This window comes from Colletotrichum truncatum (assembly GCF_014235925.2).
Source record: "Colletotrichum truncatum strain CMES1059 chromosome Unknown Contig_0018, whole genome shotgun sequence".
Classification (NCBI taxonomy): domain Eukaryota; kingdom Fungi; phylum Ascomycota; class Sordariomycetes; order Glomerellales; family Glomerellaceae; genus Colletotrichum; species Colletotrichum truncatum.
Genome location: NW_027222415.1, coordinates 88,062 through 104,750, shown reverse-complemented (window position 1 = coordinate 104,750; position 16,689 = coordinate 88,062). Strand labels below are relative to the sequence as shown.

Here is a 16,689-nt window from a genome sequence, read left to right as displayed (position 1 = left end):
CTAGGCGGCGGCGCAGTTGGTGCGGTTGGGCTGAATAGCATCAATCTTCCGCGACAACTCCTCGACTCGGCCACCCAAACATTTGACCACCTCGCCAATCCTACTCGACGCAGTAACCGCATGTCCTCGGACGGTCTTTGCGGCTTCTAACTCCCTTTCCCTCCGCCTACAACCTCCGGCGGTGTACTGGGCTGGCACAGAAAGCTGCACCTCCAACTCGCCGATCCTGCGGTCGGCTGCAGCCATAATAACTCGCAACATGTCCAAGACGACTTCAAAGTCTGTTGTTACTTCTATTACAGCTTCCTGGCTGTCCTCGAGTTGTTTGCGCATGTGGTTTGTTGCCCTCTGCTGCCACGCCTGCACGCTGGTCATCATAGCCATGTAGCTATCGAAGCCGTCGTCCAGGTTGTCTGCCACCTCACTCTCAAGTCGGATTGTGGTAATGCGCGTCTCTTCTGGGATAAGAGACCACCAAGAAATATCTTGAACTCCTAGGCAGGCCGCGAGAATGAGGCGCCACGTCGCAGAGGGAAGCCGACGAGGAAGTGGCTTTGCTGCTACTGTATGTAGAGCGAAAGCGAAAGTGAAAACCCCGCAGTCATTGCCGCCGTCTTGAATGGGTGCCACACATTGATACAGGGTCTGGCCTGCATGCTGACTTTGAGGTAGATAATGCCTGAGAAAGGAGGAAACATGGCGCTTGCTGGCCATGAAGTTTGTCTTGGCTGGCAGGGAATCATAATACTCGGGTACTCGCAACGTTCTTCCTTCGCGGCGGATGATGACAAGGGCCCAGTGGTTCTGATGGAACAAGGGCAAAAGTATTGTATTGCAGGCAGCAATTAAGTCCGCCACTTGTTTGTGGGGAGAGTATGTTTCTTTGGTCATCAGGGACGACTCAGCGGGGTCAACCACATAGACATCCGGGCCCTACACGGTGCATACATCTGACAAGGCGCTGACCAACCATTCCCCCCGGATCCAGGTTGAGGGGTCGAGAATTGTACACGCAGAGTTGAGGACCAAAGAGTCCTTGCCTAGGGCTGACGCTCCTTCAAGTGAGCTCTCTCCCTCTTCAAGTATTGGTTCTAGCGTCGTCTGTGGTAAAATATCACCCCTAGCCGATGTGGTGTGATGCCGAGTTTCGGTGGCTTTAGTTGAAGCGTCTGAGATCTCGTCGGTGTGGTTCTCCGGGTGATGTCTCTTCGCTTCCGGTGCCGACTGTTCCGGATCTGGACTTCTTTTGGCGTCATGTCGAAGGGATGCCGGCTCCAGTGATGTTGCCCTCCTACCACGCAATTTTGTATTGACGCTTTCGGGTAATTGCAGCGGCGCGGACATGTCATGTACAGGGGAAGAGCTTCCAGCCTCTGACGCATGAACAACTGGACCTGACAATGATTCGATGTTGTCGACGTCGTCTTGGTGGATGACAGCCCCTGGGTGAATATTGATGTTGCCACCCGGGCTGAAGTCGTACGCGTAGTCGCTGTCGCAGTCGTCGTTATCGTCGTCGCCAAAAATGCTGTCGAAGTCCAAGCTCTCGAGGCAATCTCCCTGCTGGGGCTGTTGTCGAGGAGTATCAGCGAAAATGGAAGGGCTGGCATCCAGGCTGTGTGGTATCGGTATCTCAGATTGTTTTGCGGAAACAATGGAGGGCAGATGATGGTCACTTGGAGCAGCACGCGACGCTTCCGGAGTCGGACTGAATCTGATTGCACTTTCTGGTGATGATGGTGTCGGCGACTTGGCTACCTCTCGCCTCTCTTCCTGGACTGACGTTTGAGTGATCTGCTTCGCTGGCGATGGTGGACCTAACATGGGGGCCGCGCCTGTCGTCTGGGCAAAGATAGTTGTCGCACAGCGAATATCATCTAGAATGATGCCTGCTGCCTCTTGAGAAACCCCAGGTCGCTTGACAGGTGCGATGGTTCTGTTGGCTCGGCGAGTTTGTGCACAACGACAGAGCAACTCGAAGGCGTGAGCTGGGTCGGCGCATGTAGCAGCAAACAAGGAGAGCTCGGTGAAAAAGGGCTTGCCACGTTGGTAATGATCGTTGGCGAGGAGGAACAGAAGATGGCGGCGGGATAGCTTCCACGACTTGGCTGCCTTTTGGACCTTGGATCGGACTTGTGAGGATAGGCTGTCGAGTTCAGCAGAAGCAACGCTGACGAGATTGGCAACAACGTAGTCGGGAAGCAGACGACGAAGTTGACAGGGATCGAGACTCGTCGGAGGCTTGCCGAGGGCGGTTTCGAGGCGCTTAAAGGTCGGATAGATGGCTTGTATGGCGATGGAGCACTTGTCAACCTCGGAACAGAAGTCTCGAATCGCTTGTGGGATCACTTGTTGGTTGTGGGTGGGAGGGCTGGCGTCGCTACCAGAATGAGCGTCTTCGTCGGCAGAAGACGTCGACATGTGCGAAATAGGAGGGATGAATCATGAAAAGAGACTTGGGGTCGGTCATGGAGGCTTTGCGCACTTGAGTGATTGTGGGCGTGTGGATGTATTTTCTCAGCAAGCTGTATGTAAGTCACGTCACCTAAGTGAATGCTCTCGAGAAATTAAGAAATGTGTTGGCCTGTTAGGCCTTGTAGGACGTTGACGTTAGTCAGCATGAAGGCTCATATCAGATAGCTCTTTTGATGGGTGAGGAAGGATCAACCTCAAGGGAGCGTGGGCTTTCCCATCGAGGGCTGAATACCCACAGGTGCAACCCCACAAGGCAGTCGCTGAAAGGGCACCCCGATCGTTAAGAGCAGAGGTCAAGTGCAACAGTTCTCCATAACTTGAGAGCATACGGTGGTGGGGCATGCGGGTTGTGGGGAGTTGGAGAGGAACTGATGACGGTTTTGGCTCTAAAAATCGTTAGCAGTTCCCCTGTAACCCCTATATCCATCTTGCAGTTTACTCGTTCACACGTCCAACTCCAACAGCACCCACGCCCATGCGTAGCATTCCCAGGTCGATTTTGTCATACCACTGGAAGCGACCAGAGAAAAAGGTACCGCGTTAATAGCGTCCATGACAGGACTAACTCATCAAGAGCGACGTTTCTCTTTCTTTTCATTTCTTTGTTATACTTTCTCAAGCGTCATGCTCTCGGATGTCAATGATGACAGGGGGTTTTGACATTGGTAGGCAACCGGTAGGCAACCGTTGATTGCATTTTCATAGTAATTTGAACTTCTATCTATCTCTTGTCTGCTTCATTCTCTTCTTTTGGTACCAAAAGATAAAGAACAATACCAGAGCAAAGACGCTGTTAGGCCCTCCCTTTTATAAGTTGTTGCCAACCGGTTTCCTCAAGAATACGTCACTGCAACATCTCAGTTGTACTGGGCAGGCACCAAGTTCGTTTCTTACGGTTGTAAGTTGGTCCTCTAAGAGAAGTTGTCATGGTTGTTCCTACAAAAGAGTCACATTATGATGCGCCCTGTGCAGAAGCGCGTCTCGGAATGCCGCACACTGCCGACCACCAAACGGATCATAAGCAGCATCTAACAGGCAGCTAAAAAATTACAACTACTTTCGCATCAGTCAGAATAAATAAAAAATAAAAGTGTGTTTTTTGGTTGGCTAGAAAAGTCCTGGACTAATACTTGACTGGATATTACCTCTTGTCGTCTTGTACCTGTGGCTATCAAGCAGTTGATGGGACAGTGAACACAAGCTCATAGGTGGTGAAGATAGGTGATTGTTGATACCCTGCTGTTCTGGGAAGTAGATATTAGGCATCTTGGGTAAGTACCTACCTTACTGACGTATTAAACCCTCTTGTTCTTCCTCCGGTGCCAAGTACCCTAGCGTTCGTCAGAGCAAACAAGGCAAGGGGAAGTACACTGCGGCTACACTATCTTCTCTTAAACGATAATTGCTGCTTCCAAGATGTTTATTTAACGTTGGCTACAAAGCTCCACACCCCCTAGTGAGGAACCCAGAGCCGCCACGCCTCCTCATGTGGCGGACATGAGGCGTCGACTTGCGCCTGTTCCTCAATATTTATTTGCCCCAGCAGCAAATTTACCACATGGCCGGACTATTACCCAAAGAGCAGACATGGAATTGCTCCCAATTTCTCTCATATAACTAACAGGGATACCACCCCAATCACAGATACCAACCTTCCTGCGCGATTGTTTCCCTTCATGAGAATGTACATGCAGCCAACCACACCTCGATGTTATATGTCTGTCTGGAGTTTTTGGATTATGTCAAATCATTATTAGTAAGTACTCTTCCAATCGATGCAGTGGTCTGTCCAATTTATCGACCAGATCACAGATGACCATAACAAAACGAAGAAAATGGCAAAAACATATTCCGAAACGGGGAATTGAACCCCGAGCCTGACGGAGCCCTCGTATGAGAGCGTCAAATGTTGACCATTACACCATTTCGGATTTGCTGATGACTAACCTAATGACAAGATCACTTATTTACAAGGGGGCGGTGGAGAAGTAGTGGGCCCAGTGCCCTAAGCGCACACACCTGATAGGTATTCCGCCTACTGTGAGATACGGGAGATTGAGCAGGGGCAATAGGCGCCGGACTCACTCAAGTCACCGTCAGCCCCTGGGGGTCATGAGCCAACCATACTACATCGCAAGCTTCCTTGTGCCCATAGTATCTAAAAAAACACAAGTATAGGTACTGTCTTAGATCTTTCGACAACCCTGACGAACATAAATGTTTTCGACGTATCAATCACATCGACTTAGGCAAGCATCGCCGCCTTATGACGACAACCCGAGCTCACCACTGCAGGCGTCGCCAATATATAACTGAATGCAACGTCAGAGTACCAAAGGCATCTTGGCTTCCAAAGAAGCAAAAGCTATACATGTGGCAAGCCATATTGTAGGTAATGAGCCGATCCAGCAACCACTGACTGCCTTTGCTTAAGCCTGACCTGTTGTCCCAAGTGATACATAGATGTGGAAAACCAAACACTGACGACAAAGGTGATGAACTTTGTTTCTAACGCCAACACCACCTGGAGAACCAGTAGAACGGGTTGGTACGAACCCGGAATATACGCATTAATCCCAGAGTGATATTTCCATCTACCTAAGCATGTTGAGACCCATTTTCCTATGGAGCACAATTTTATAACGTGAGAGGAGAGAACCATCTGATTAGCGACCAGGGGCCGCATCGACAGCGCCTCACTCTCAAATTATTAAACCAATGCAACGAGGCAAAAAAGAAATAAACAGCGGACAAAAAAAACATACAACACCAGGTATTCGCTGGTCGTCACCGACCCAACTACTAATCCGGCCCTCATTGGCTTATCTATGGGAGAGCGGACGGGATCCCGAGTTTTCCAATGGGTATGGTCGTATGTACTGATGGTTCGAATCAAACTGACTTATGGACTGCATGTTTCAGCCGTCCGTGTCGGAGAGCACTAGATATAAAATCAACTGTCACCGTCCGTACATGGAATTGGCTCCCCGTAACTTCTGGCGAGAATCTGGCCTCTAAATTAAGAGAGTTCTACCATGGGGATGCTACAACAGCCTCCAAATACAACTTGACTTGGGCTAAAACTAGTTGAATGGTATAAAACATAAGAAGCCTGTAAGACCTTAGCCTGTGCGGACTTTCATTTCGACCAACCAGTCTGCACTAAATCCGGATATCCTAAATTGGAATGACATCTTGATTGGTGTTTGCCGCCGTCAGGACTAATAGCGGCTGTTCCAGGGTAAGAGACACACCATAATGCCATCACCAACGACACTACAGACCCAGGCGTGAAAACTTTTGCCAAAATGGTTCCCTAAATATCTTCAGTTCCTCACAGAGGCTGCCGCACGTGGCTAGCCTGCTCAGGATGGCTTACACTCCATCAATGAACACTGAGGAGCAGCTTTACCGACGTACATTACGAAATTTCGCTGGAAAAAGGGGAGAACAGTGTTGGTTGGAATTCCATCTCCAAAAGTACCTTATCTCAAGTTGAAGCCGAGAACATTTTTATATCGCAGAAGATGTGGAGGATTCATGGCGTATACACAGTCTTATGAATTAGTAAGTGTGATGGGTTGGCCCCTTGTGGGGCAAATATGATAGCAGACATAACTACCCATTGGGATATACAGCCCACCTTATGGTAATGACAAAAGGTACGTAACAACAAGCTGTATGCTTGAGGTTCTGTTATACTTAAGTATGGTGGTATTAATGCTTGGGCACAGCTCATGCCACATAACTGGGCATAGCCCGTAACAGTAAGGACTGGACGCCATTCGATGATGAGCCTTGGGGAAAGGATAACGGTTTTGTAGCGTGTTGATAGTTTCTGTATCGTCCGAACTGTGGTACGTAGCCAGCATTCCAACAAAATCGTTCTATTTCTGGAAATTCTCAGGCTTTGTGGTGGTGCCATTAGTGATCGACTTTTGGTAGTTCCCATGAGTTCTTCAATGTTGAATTCATCATTCTAGTTGCGTCAAGTCGTTCAGATTCAAACAGGCCACCAAATCTTGTTTCCGTTCTTATCTTGAGAGTTGTCAAAAAGTGCCTCCTTATACGCAGAGCAGGCAAGCCGGAAATACCCCAAGTCGTCCCAACATATCTGCCAGGATTTTACCGCACCAAACCTTACAAGGAAGCCATCGACATTCCGCTCTACCAGAATTCCGGCTCCCGAATATTGCCCATCTATGAAGTCTTCATCCTTGACGTTGTTATTGTCCACAATATCTCGTCCCGATTAGTCCAAAAAAAATCTCGATGCTGCAAGCACAAGGACCTCGCAGCGAGCCTCGTTTTGGAGGGATTGAATGTACAGGAATACTTCAGTGACCGCATCACCCTCAATCCCCTCAATGTCAACCACCCATCACTCCTTGCCGCGTTCAAACCGAAGCGTGCTTTGGCAAATGTGTCACTGGATAGCGAATTTTTCAGAGTTCAGCTTGGAGGGTTCGTCTAATTTCCATCCATTGCCCATCTGACCGTTTCCACAATTCTCTTTGGCGTTGCTAGACTTCTTCGCAACGGTTTCAAGCTGCTTCTTGCCACCAGAGAAGTCCTCTGTCCTCAACCGCCCCAAATATGACTTCTCAAAGTCGAAGTTGGCCTTTCCTGCTTCTTGATTGGTCGCCACGCACAACCGGGGGTTGCCTCAAAACGTCGGTATAACCTGGATCGGCACGTCCAGGTAAGTCCACGACCAGTGAGGGGAAAATTTCTTCTTCTCCAAATCCAGCTTTTCGGTCTTGAGTTCCATCACTTTAGGGTGACCCGCCATGCAAACTGCTCCTCAAGGGATGTCGAACACAACCCTTGTGCGTACTCCTCACCCAGTATATCACGCATGAGCCTCCCGATGTCCCACATATCGTCATCTTTGTAAAACTGCTCCGTGAGCTTGCAGGAAGTATGTGTGTAGATGAATCTCTCCCAGAACTTCTCGAGAGAACTCATTGCGGCCTTGACAGTGATTTCGGCTTCCTGCAGGAGTTGGCGCCAGTGCCGGTCTGTGGATATCCGCAATTCTTCCGGAAACAAAATGAAAATAAAGTAGGCCTGCTCATTCCATCGCTTCATACACGGCGTGTATATCTTCGCGGGCGTACTGTGGAATGTAGCGCATTGTGCCTGATCGTGGTGGTTGGATGGGCTGTCGTATAAGGTTTTGTCGAAAAAGACGACGCCGCAGCAGAAGGCAATCATCTTTTCCGCCTTCGCGACTGCTTCCCATTAATTGTCGTTTTGCTCCTCCCGGACATATGCCGCTGCCTTAATGTACTCCGCCGGGCAACTTGTTTCGCCCTCATGATCGCCCCCGATTCCCATGTCCTCCAAGCCCTGCACGTCCTCACAATTGGGTCAGATCGCGATTGAGATGAGTTTCCATCCCTCGACCGGTTCTCGTCAACCCCAAATCGCAGCGCAGCTGGTGGTATGTTCTCTCCATGCTTTGACGGGGACGTCGTCCTCACCGCATGCGATGCAGGTCAGCGGCAGGCCGTCGGGGAGGGCTTCGCAGGCAGAAATGGTGTTACAGTCCCAGATCACCTGATCCCGACCAAACCGGAGGAGAAGGGGAGACAACATGCGTTTTATCATTTGTCAAATCGGTGACGGCAAGTGAAGCGGGTAATAAGTCTTTGGAAAACCCAGCTGCAGGCGTAGAGGGGGCTTCGAGGAGGACTTTATCTCAAAGATCGGAGGAGAGAACCCGTCAGTTACGTCCACTGAATCTGAGTGAGAAAGTATCAGGGACGTTTCTGCTGGGTAACACATCGTATTTACGATATCGGAACAATCCGCCGTGGCAGTCTTCCGAATCAACAGCAGTAAGGTTGCAACAGGAGTTTTAGTACACATTATGCATACGCTTCACCTCGGCCTCCTAGTCTACCACGTTGCCTTGAACAATACAAATGGAGTTTAATCCAATTTTATCATATTCCAAGTTTCCGCGTGACTTCGATAGCCTCTACGAAGTTCTTGTTGCTGTAGTTGTTCTTTGGGAGGGCTCTAGCGGAATTCCAAGGGATTCCCTCGGTGGTGAGGGCGTCAAAATCTTCACCTGTGAGCTGAACGAACTTTCCCTTGCCCTATCGGTGACTCAAGGTCGTGCACGGCTTCTTCTAATCTTCGCTAATGTTCTCAGTTTGGAAGACGCGGATATGTAAGGGAGGCCAAGGGTTAGCTGTAACTATTGGCTGTGTAGCTGTAAACAGAGCGAGATTTGTCCAGGGGCATAGATTGCATACTAGGACCCCCCTAACCTAATTTAAGCGCGAGCAAGGCTGATAATGTTGCTTTTGATAGAAAGGCAGCCTGATTGGTGTCGTTTGTGATTACAGGCTGGAAGACGTGCACAACGTCTGTCACTTACCATTCACACATCTAAAATCAATCCAGAGCTGGAAGACTTGAACGAAGCTCTTCACATAACAAGAAACAAAATGCTAACACGCGGGTCCCTGACTACTGACTTGCCAGGATTATCGAGTATCTCACCAGGATTGAAGCTCTGCAGTCAGGCTTGAGCCTCATGACGACGACTGGAACGAGCTTATGGATCACCCTGCCCAAGAACTCCCGGAGATCTTCAGTACCTTTTCCGGCTCAAACATGTTCTACCCAGGCGACTCTCTTGTCTTTTACTTTGAAGGCCCAAGTGTGCCTAAGTTGGGGACCAGTTGGGATGTCATTTACAGCAGGCCCGACTTCATTGGCCCTCTGGAAATCCTGGGTGTCTTCTACAACTAGGCATTTTATCTTCGGTCTATTACTTGCGTCGTTTTACGACGTTCCGCCCCCGGCAGCCTTTGGAGGCGAATCTGATGCCAAGGGCCTACCTACGACAGAAGACGCGCCAGCTCCTGGAGACGCACTCGTCAACGTTTGGAGCTGAGCAATAGCCCAACAGCTGGTACGAGAGCAACAATCAGTTATTATCAAGAACGAAGAAGCGCGCTGCCAGGGTCGCTTGTTCCTCCAAAGGGTTCTCGAGTCCTTCCTAAATCGGGTCTCGGATGGGTTACGCCAGTGCCGAGCCTCGACCTTTAGCCTCCGAATGGATATGTCCGGCCCAAGAAACAACAGGCAGGATTATTTGACTAGCTTTCTCTTTCAGTCTTCTAAGGATCAGGCGCAACTAGAACGGCATTCCACAGTTCGTCCTCTACTACCTCCAGGCTTCTTTTAATGAGATGAGCCGCCAGGGCACTAGATATTTAGATAGTTTAGAGTAATTGGTGGGAAGCCAAATCTCTTGTCATTTTCAGCAGTACCAGTTCTGGGCGCGTTATATAGGTAGAGAAGACAACTGTATAAAAGTACAATACATCACGGTCTGCTCAGATATGCTACGAACGAGGATGCGTACAAGGGAAACGGACAAAGCTGGGCATCAGGGTTACAGATCCTGATAGCAGGCGTTTAATCCTAACCTCTCGAGATTTCGCTATTTGTGGTTTCCCTCAAGGTGATCAATGTATTTCTATATACTAACAACAATGGTAATAACAGAGATAAGAAAAGCACCCTGGTGCAATTCTCTCTCTACTTCAAGTATGGTATCTATACCTAAACACTGAGGGCACCTTCTTTGTACATCCACTCCCTCAAACTTTCAAGACGCTCGATTTGAGCTCTGTCTTTTCTCCCTTCGTCCTTCGTGCTGTAAAACAACATTTGTAGTATTACAACTCCAGGTCAGCGCGTAGCAGAGATTCATCATCAATGTAGCTCCGCCATCCACAGAAGCAAACAAAGCTGAACCCGCAAACATCAGTCCCCAGCCCCAGATAGCGCTCTTTCGCAAGGTTCTCATCGATTTTTGGAAGGCTTTCGGATATTGAACCTCCTTGTTCGGGTCTCGAATAAGCTCGACAAGCAGCCACACGAAGACTTGGCAATTATGGTTGTCAGCCTCATACTTCTTCTGCAGGAGGATTTCCCAAACCTGCTCAGCTGCTTAGCTACATGTGTTTTTAGTTGTGGCTAACCTGGAAACAATTGTTTAGAATTTCTGCGCGGGTGCTCACTGACGTATTGGAGGGTTGCAGGTGTCCATGGCTTGGCAGTGGTGGTTATCCATGCATCTTCGCATTCTGTGACTAATCTGGCGTCGAACCATCCCTTCTTTGGTTTGGGCCTTATTCCGAACGCGTCCTGGCCATCTTTAGACAGATCGTAGACGAAACCACCTAACTTCACATTATGCCCGAGTTTGAGTTGAGACGATAGAGGCGTTTCGTAAAGGTATATGTCATGGTCGCGACTCGCGTCAAGAGGTGTGTACGAAGGGCAGTGTTCAGCCATGGCGGCACTCCCACTTGTCGGTTGTGTCTGTATTACGGTCCATGGTTGATGGGCTGGCGCAGGGATGGTGAAAAAGTCGGATCCTTGCTAGGCTGGACAACGGTAATTAATGTAAGCATACTAGAAAACTTGTATGCCCGGTTATCAGCGACTCAAGCTATCCACTGCGACAAGCAAAACGATGATAAGAACCGCGAAGAGCGCTTTATCGTTTTCAGTCTATTCGATCCAAATCGATTGAGACTTTCGGACAATCCGCTGCTGGATGCTTTATTCAAAATTTTGACCTTTACGTATTCTGGATCTTTCAGATTCCATACTTTCGAGCCCATAACAGAAATTCACCGTTGCCAGGACTACATCAGAGATACAGATGCAACAATCAGAGCGCTGGAACACTTTCGCCGGCTCAAGGAAGAAGAATTAGTGTTCATACAGAGGGCAGTGAGTATAGTCCTCGTCTGACCCGAGCAGATCGCGTACGACGCTTACCAAACTGGGTACAAAGGCAACAATATCTGGAGCAGCAGTCATTGGTGTTTTCTCGTGGCCAACAACTGAAGCTGCAGTATGGGTGGCCAAGATGTTTTGGCATTGGAGCTTGTTCTTGTCCTTCTTTGCCCTCATCAGCTCGGCCCATCACCGCCTGCTTCGACACTTGCCTCCATACGAGAAGGGGACATCCACCAAGCAAGAAGACATGTTGGTTGAAAAGAAGTGCTTCACGGCCTTGAGCCTATTCTTGAAACCACCCGCTGGTAAGGGTAAGGAGAGAAAGATCAGCATGCAGATGATGTGGCTTTGGCAATGTCCGCTGATGCTCATGAACTTTTCCTGGGTCTTCTTCATCATCGGATACGCGTTGAATCTATTGACCCCAGTCTTTGACTTATCACAAGCAAGGATATCGAGAACTGTAAGTTCAGTGAAATGTATAATACCTTAGCTTACGGTCACTGACACGGACTCAGGTAGCTATCATCACCACATGTGGTTGTGTATTGGTCGTGCTCAACTTTGTCTTTTGTGCAACAATTTGCGAGATCCGTCTGAAAAAAGCCGTCAAGACAGAGATCATGATCAAATGGTATGCCAAAAACAGTGGATCAATCTCACAGGAAGAAGAAAGAAGACCTCAGAATGCTGCCTCCCATCGCTCCCCATCAGTCAGTGGTCTAGTAGAGGTTTAGAACTCTTAGTAAAGACTTTTGAAATCGTCTCTCTCTAGACCATGCCCCCATCATTATATCTGTCAAGCTGACACAGCAAATTCGTGAAGGTATTTGATCCACCTCGAGAGACCTGACTTGTGCTTAACTAGAGGTATGAATTAAGGTAGCAAGGATGTCCTAATGCAAGGGGATCTGTTATGACCCTTAATGCATAGCCTCACGAGATCCAAAGGGCTTGGTGGTTCAGACAGAGAAATTGTAAACAAGGGGAGTCCGAAAGAAAGGAGATCCGACACAGAAACATTTCTCGAGGAAGAATCGAGGTCCAAGACCTGATCTTATGCCACCCGAACGAGTGCAATATTGTAATAGGTACTGGGTAATGCCTGACCTCGAAGAACGACCGTAAAAACCATTCATCTTGCTATTATTGTACCACTGTCCAACCCAAATCCGGACTTTGCTTGCGTGAGTCCCTTTCAGGCTATGGCCGTGTGTGGGCCTAGTTCTCCTCATAATCCGTCCGACCTAACAACAGTACTTACACATTCCAGCACCATACTTTAACATCTCGACACATCCAACCTGCACACTCACGTCGTCCAAAAAGGCTAGTAGTTCCAATTGCTCCTCTTTCTGTTCTTGCACTCGCGCAATCCTTACGCCATGCTCGTGCCGCAGTGTTAGCATTCCCTGTATTGTGTTCTCCCACTTCCGATTCTACATGGACAGTGCATGTAGTGCCAGCGGCGTCAATTGTAGCTTTGAGGGCTGAATTTCGTACGGGCACCGCTTCACGAGTCACAACGCAGTGCGGTCAGCGGGTGGTGGGATCGAGGCTAGCCCAGTGGACGGCTTTACGGAGCTCGGCCTCGAGGGTGGCGAAGGGAATGCGGATGAAGTCGTTGGAGGAGTTAGGACGGCGAGTGCGACGACCCTTGGGACCTCTGTTTAGGTGTCAGAATGAGTCCGAAAGGGAAGAAACAGCCGTTCTTCTTATTCTCGAGCTGCAACAACCATGCTTACCTGCGACGTGTCTTGCGGTGCGTACTTGCCCGAGTTGCTAAGCCCCTCAGATGCGAGATGCGTAGACTCAGGACAGCATCTTGCGCGGTGATTTTGGTCCAGGGCAACTCGCGCTTTACCGCACCGTCCTGCCAGACCCAGAGCGCGACGAAGCAGCGGTCAAGTTCGTCAAGAAGAGTCTCAATGGGCTTCCCGGGTGAGTAGGGAATCTTGATGGCGATGACGGCACGAACATATCCCGCGGAACAGGAGAGAAACTCAGTGCACCTCTCCTCCAAGGCGTCCAAGGTTGTAGGGTGGGAGTGGGCGACTTCAGCGACGACACGCGGGGTGTGATCCTCCATGTTGACTCTCTAAGCCACATCGGGGGTGCGACTCCAGGGTGCAATGGAGGGGCTATCAGCAGGTGCGGCAATCGTCACGGGTGTCTCGCGTATGGCTTGAATGTCGGGTAAGACGTTTCTGGCGATGTCTCTTAGCAGGTCGCCCAATTGACTGGCCATGGCCGAATGGAGTCGGCCCTGGGTCATCTTGAATCGCAAAAGACGGGCATCGGGTTCGTACTCGAGATGAAGCTTGTCGAGGGAGACTCGGTGGTCGCTCTCGAGGCGTCGGATCAATTCGACGTAGCAATCGGGTTCGAGAGAAAACTCGTTTGAAGGAACATCATTGTTGGTCGGAGCATTGTTAGGTCGCTCGAGATCGCACGATAGTTGGATTGCAAGGCTCAGGCATCTTTCCAGGCTGTCCAGAGTCTCGTCAATCGGGAGTACCTGTCAAAGAGTTAGTGAAGACGACGTGAATAAGCGCTTTGGAGTCTGGAGAACAAGTGAAGCAAAGCGATACAAGGAACGAACAAGGGTGTCAGTCGTATGTGCAAGAAGATACGTAGACGGGCAAGACACAGAAAGAACTAAGAGGGTGAAAGAGATAGACTCACAGTAGTAACCATGATGATTGATGGAAAACGCGCAGAGTCACGGTCGATTTGCTGTGGTTTTGTGTTGTTTAAGTTGTGAGGTGGACGGTTGAGGAAGGAAAGGCAGGAAAGGCTTACAGAGGGTCTTTCTGGCGGAACAATGAGCGGCATCACTAAGGCTTTGTTTGCCTACAGAGAACCCCTCAATTGTTACACAAGCTGCTCACCGACTGAAGCAGGCTACAGAGCACACAGGGAATGAGCCAGAACGTCTGTGCCTGTCTTACATAACACAGTCGGAACAGGTACACTCACCCACTCACTAACTTGTCACTGTGTCTTTTGGCTCATCCAGAGCAGCACTGCGCACTTTTGCTGTTAAAATTCGAGCGCAATAGGAAGATACACACCCCAATGCTTCAGCTTTTCGTTCGGGTGTAAAAGACGCTACTGTCGTTAAAGAGATGGATGACACGATGCCTCGTCGCTGGGAGTCTACAAAATGGGAAAAGTATGATGTTCTCATTTGATACAGAGTGACAAGGCCGGTTTTCTCTTTGTATGGTTGATAAGCATGGCGATAGAAGTAAGCCACCTCTACTTTGACATTTGTTACAAAAGCCCTTGATAAAGTCATAGAAATCCAAATGTAGCATTAAAGCCAAAGGTGCATCTGGTTTGCTTGCCGACCGAGAAGTTGGTGTCATAATTTCAAACAACCCAAAGAGCTTATGTAAGCTATTCAGACATGCAATTAAGGCGATGAACAACACTACCAATGAGTTACCCATTTTATGACAGCGTTATCATAAATGGGGGTCGATGTCATGACACTGATCCCGCAGTCTCTCGGCGCTATGGGTGGCATAGTGAAGCTGCTCGCTATTACCTTTTCGCAGGTCTCAAAGCCCCACCACTAACGCTACTACTGCAGCGGTGCAAACTGGTCTTACATCACTGAAACATCCAAACTCACAGCGGGTATCAGCATCACACAGGGGCGGTCCCCGATCTATTGTATGTTAGATAGCCACCCTATGGCCCAATCTTCGAATGCAAGACTGACCAGACGTTATATTAAATGCGTCTGTTCATGTCGTAACAAATCCCAAATCTGCCCAGTCCGTCAATTAGTGCTAGATGAAGTTTCATAAACCCCTGTAAAGGAACCCTGCACTGAACCATTTTCAGCGCCCTTTCATCCCTACTGTACTAAGGGAATTTCGATAACAACTGCACAAAGCGTCACAAGGCGCCTGGGAAACCAGACCAGCCCCACTAAGCGATTTTACTGAGGTAAGCACAGTGATTAGGCAACAAAGAGTCAAATTTACACAAGGAATCACCATCAACATGCTCGTTACTGATATTTAGACAAGGTGCGGCTATTTCCAAGACAGATGTGCACACACAAAAGACCAAATTTGCAGGGGTGAAAACTATGGGCAGAAAGTCTGCCAGTCGATCACGTCACAATGCTTTCTACAAGGGTATTGCATGACCTTTTGGGGAACGCCTCTCAATGTAATTGGGCTTGGGGCATCACGCCCAACTCTAAAACAACGACATTGCTGAACACATTAACAGCAGCAATAAAAACAGTAACACAACAACAACAAGTGACAGCAGCAAAAAATCAACTCAGAAGCTTCCTTCATCATACATCTGGCTGGGATCATGAATGGGCGCCTCGGCCTCTAGATCTCCCTCTACGTCGTAGAACCGCAGCATGATCTGGTTCCCTTCTCGCAAAAACACGGAGACGCGGCCAGAGCCGATACTGTTAAAGACAGGGCGGCCAATCCACCAAGAGAGTCGGGTGCCACGGGCCTCGGACACGCGGACGGCCGAGAGCCAGAGACACACCACCATGGCGGCGGTGTCCGTCAGACTTCGAGCCATGTACTCAGAAATCTCGCCTACACTTAGAGGGCTGCACGCTGTGTGCAGAAATCTGATAAGCATTCCCGTCTCAAGCTCGGTCCAGAGGGGCATCTGGCAAAAGATGAGTCAGAGAGGGTTGTCTGGGACGAAGGCAATGATGACTTCTCTTACTTGCTCAGGTGCAGGTGTGCTAAATGGGGACTCGCGGTCGGACTCGGGCTCGACGTAGGAGCGATGGCCAGCAGTGGAGCAGGTAGCTTCGCCAGGTGGAGAGAGATCGGCAAGTTGAGAGGCCGGGATGGGATTTTCGAGTGAATGCTCGTCGGTGGAACTTTCATGCTCGGGAGGGGTCTGTTGGCTTTCAGAGAAGAGATCGGGGATGGGAGGTAGTATCTCGTCGTCGTGGTCATTGAGTTCAAGGCTGATGTGGATGGGAGGAGAGGAGTGATGGTCGGTGGTGGTGGGATCCATAGCGAGACTATACTGAAGGAAGGTAAATCGTAGATGATTAGTATTTCAATCTAGTAAATTAAGCAGTAATGTTGCTAATAGCAGCTTACCTTTGCAGAGGAGATAGAGTTTGGGGAGGATTAGGAAGATGGAGTCGTTCGATTGAAGGAACGATGGGTGTAGAAGAGCGAGGTCGTGGAGTAGAGAAAGAAGCAGAATGGAATTGGAGAAGGATAAGAGAAGAAAAGTCCTGAGCAGGAAAAAGAGAACTTCAGCCTCTCACAGGTTCAGCAGCCTCGCCTGAGGAAAGTTGAAATAGCTTATGTAATGGGAAAGGTCGTCGACGCGTGTCTGTCTAGCGCTGCCACGGAAGGAAGGAGAGAGGAAGAGAGACAGACTGCCGCCTACGATAGAAGAGTTTCAAATTAGATAAGGCAC

General features: G+C 49.3%; 4 protein-coding genes across 4 annotated transcripts, besides 1 other annotated feature; all 4 read right to left on the bottom strand.

Moving 5' to 3' along the window:
- CTRU02_215695 (uncharacterized protein) lies at nt 1-2,421 on the bottom strand (the record flags this gene model as incomplete). The annotated part of the gene is made up of 3 exons (XM_070206534.1): nt 1-804; nt 949-1,235; nt 1,296-2,421. The coding sequence occupies 3 exons, from the start codon at nt 2,419-2,421 to the stop codon at nt 1-3; spliced, it is 2,217 nt and encodes a 738-aa protein (XP_070059776.1).
- A 2,882-nt stretch (nt 2,422-5,303) lies between these two features.
- Nucleotides 5,304-5,420: a sequence feature (Protein overlapping with rRNA (CTRU02_215694, KAL0929338.1) was converted to a misc_feature.).
- Nucleotides 5,421-6,901: 1,481 nt separating this feature from the next.
- Nucleotides 6,902-8,088, bottom strand: CTRU02_215693 (heterokaryon incompatibility protein (TOL); the record flags this gene model as incomplete). Its single annotated transcript, XM_036733360.2, has 3 exons — nt 6,902-7,101; nt 7,320-7,496; nt 7,899-8,088. The coding sequence occupies 3 exons, from the start codon at nt 8,086-8,088 to the stop codon at nt 6,902-6,904; spliced, it is 567 nt and encodes a 188-aa protein (XP_036574930.2).
- A 4,701-nt stretch (nt 8,089-12,789) lies between these two features.
- Nucleotides 12,790-13,950, bottom strand: CTRU02_215692 (uncharacterized protein; the record flags this gene model as incomplete). The annotated part of the gene is made up of 4 exons (XM_036733359.2): nt 12,790-12,919; nt 12,999-13,351; nt 13,421-13,771; nt 13,939-13,950. 4 exons carry the CDS (start codon nt 13,948-13,950, stop codon nt 12,790-12,792), a joined length of 846 nt encoding a protein of 281 aa, XP_036574929.2.
- Nucleotides 13,951-15,558: 1,608 nt separating this feature from the next.
- Nucleotides 15,559-16,272, bottom strand: CTRU02_215691 (uncharacterized protein; the record flags this gene model as incomplete). Its single annotated transcript, XM_036733358.1, has 2 exons — nt 15,559-15,912; nt 15,973-16,272. The coding sequence occupies 2 exons, from the start codon at nt 16,270-16,272 to the stop codon at nt 15,559-15,561; spliced, it is 654 nt and encodes a 217-aa protein (XP_036574928.1).
- Between the last annotated feature and the right edge of the window lie 417 nt (nt 16,273-16,689).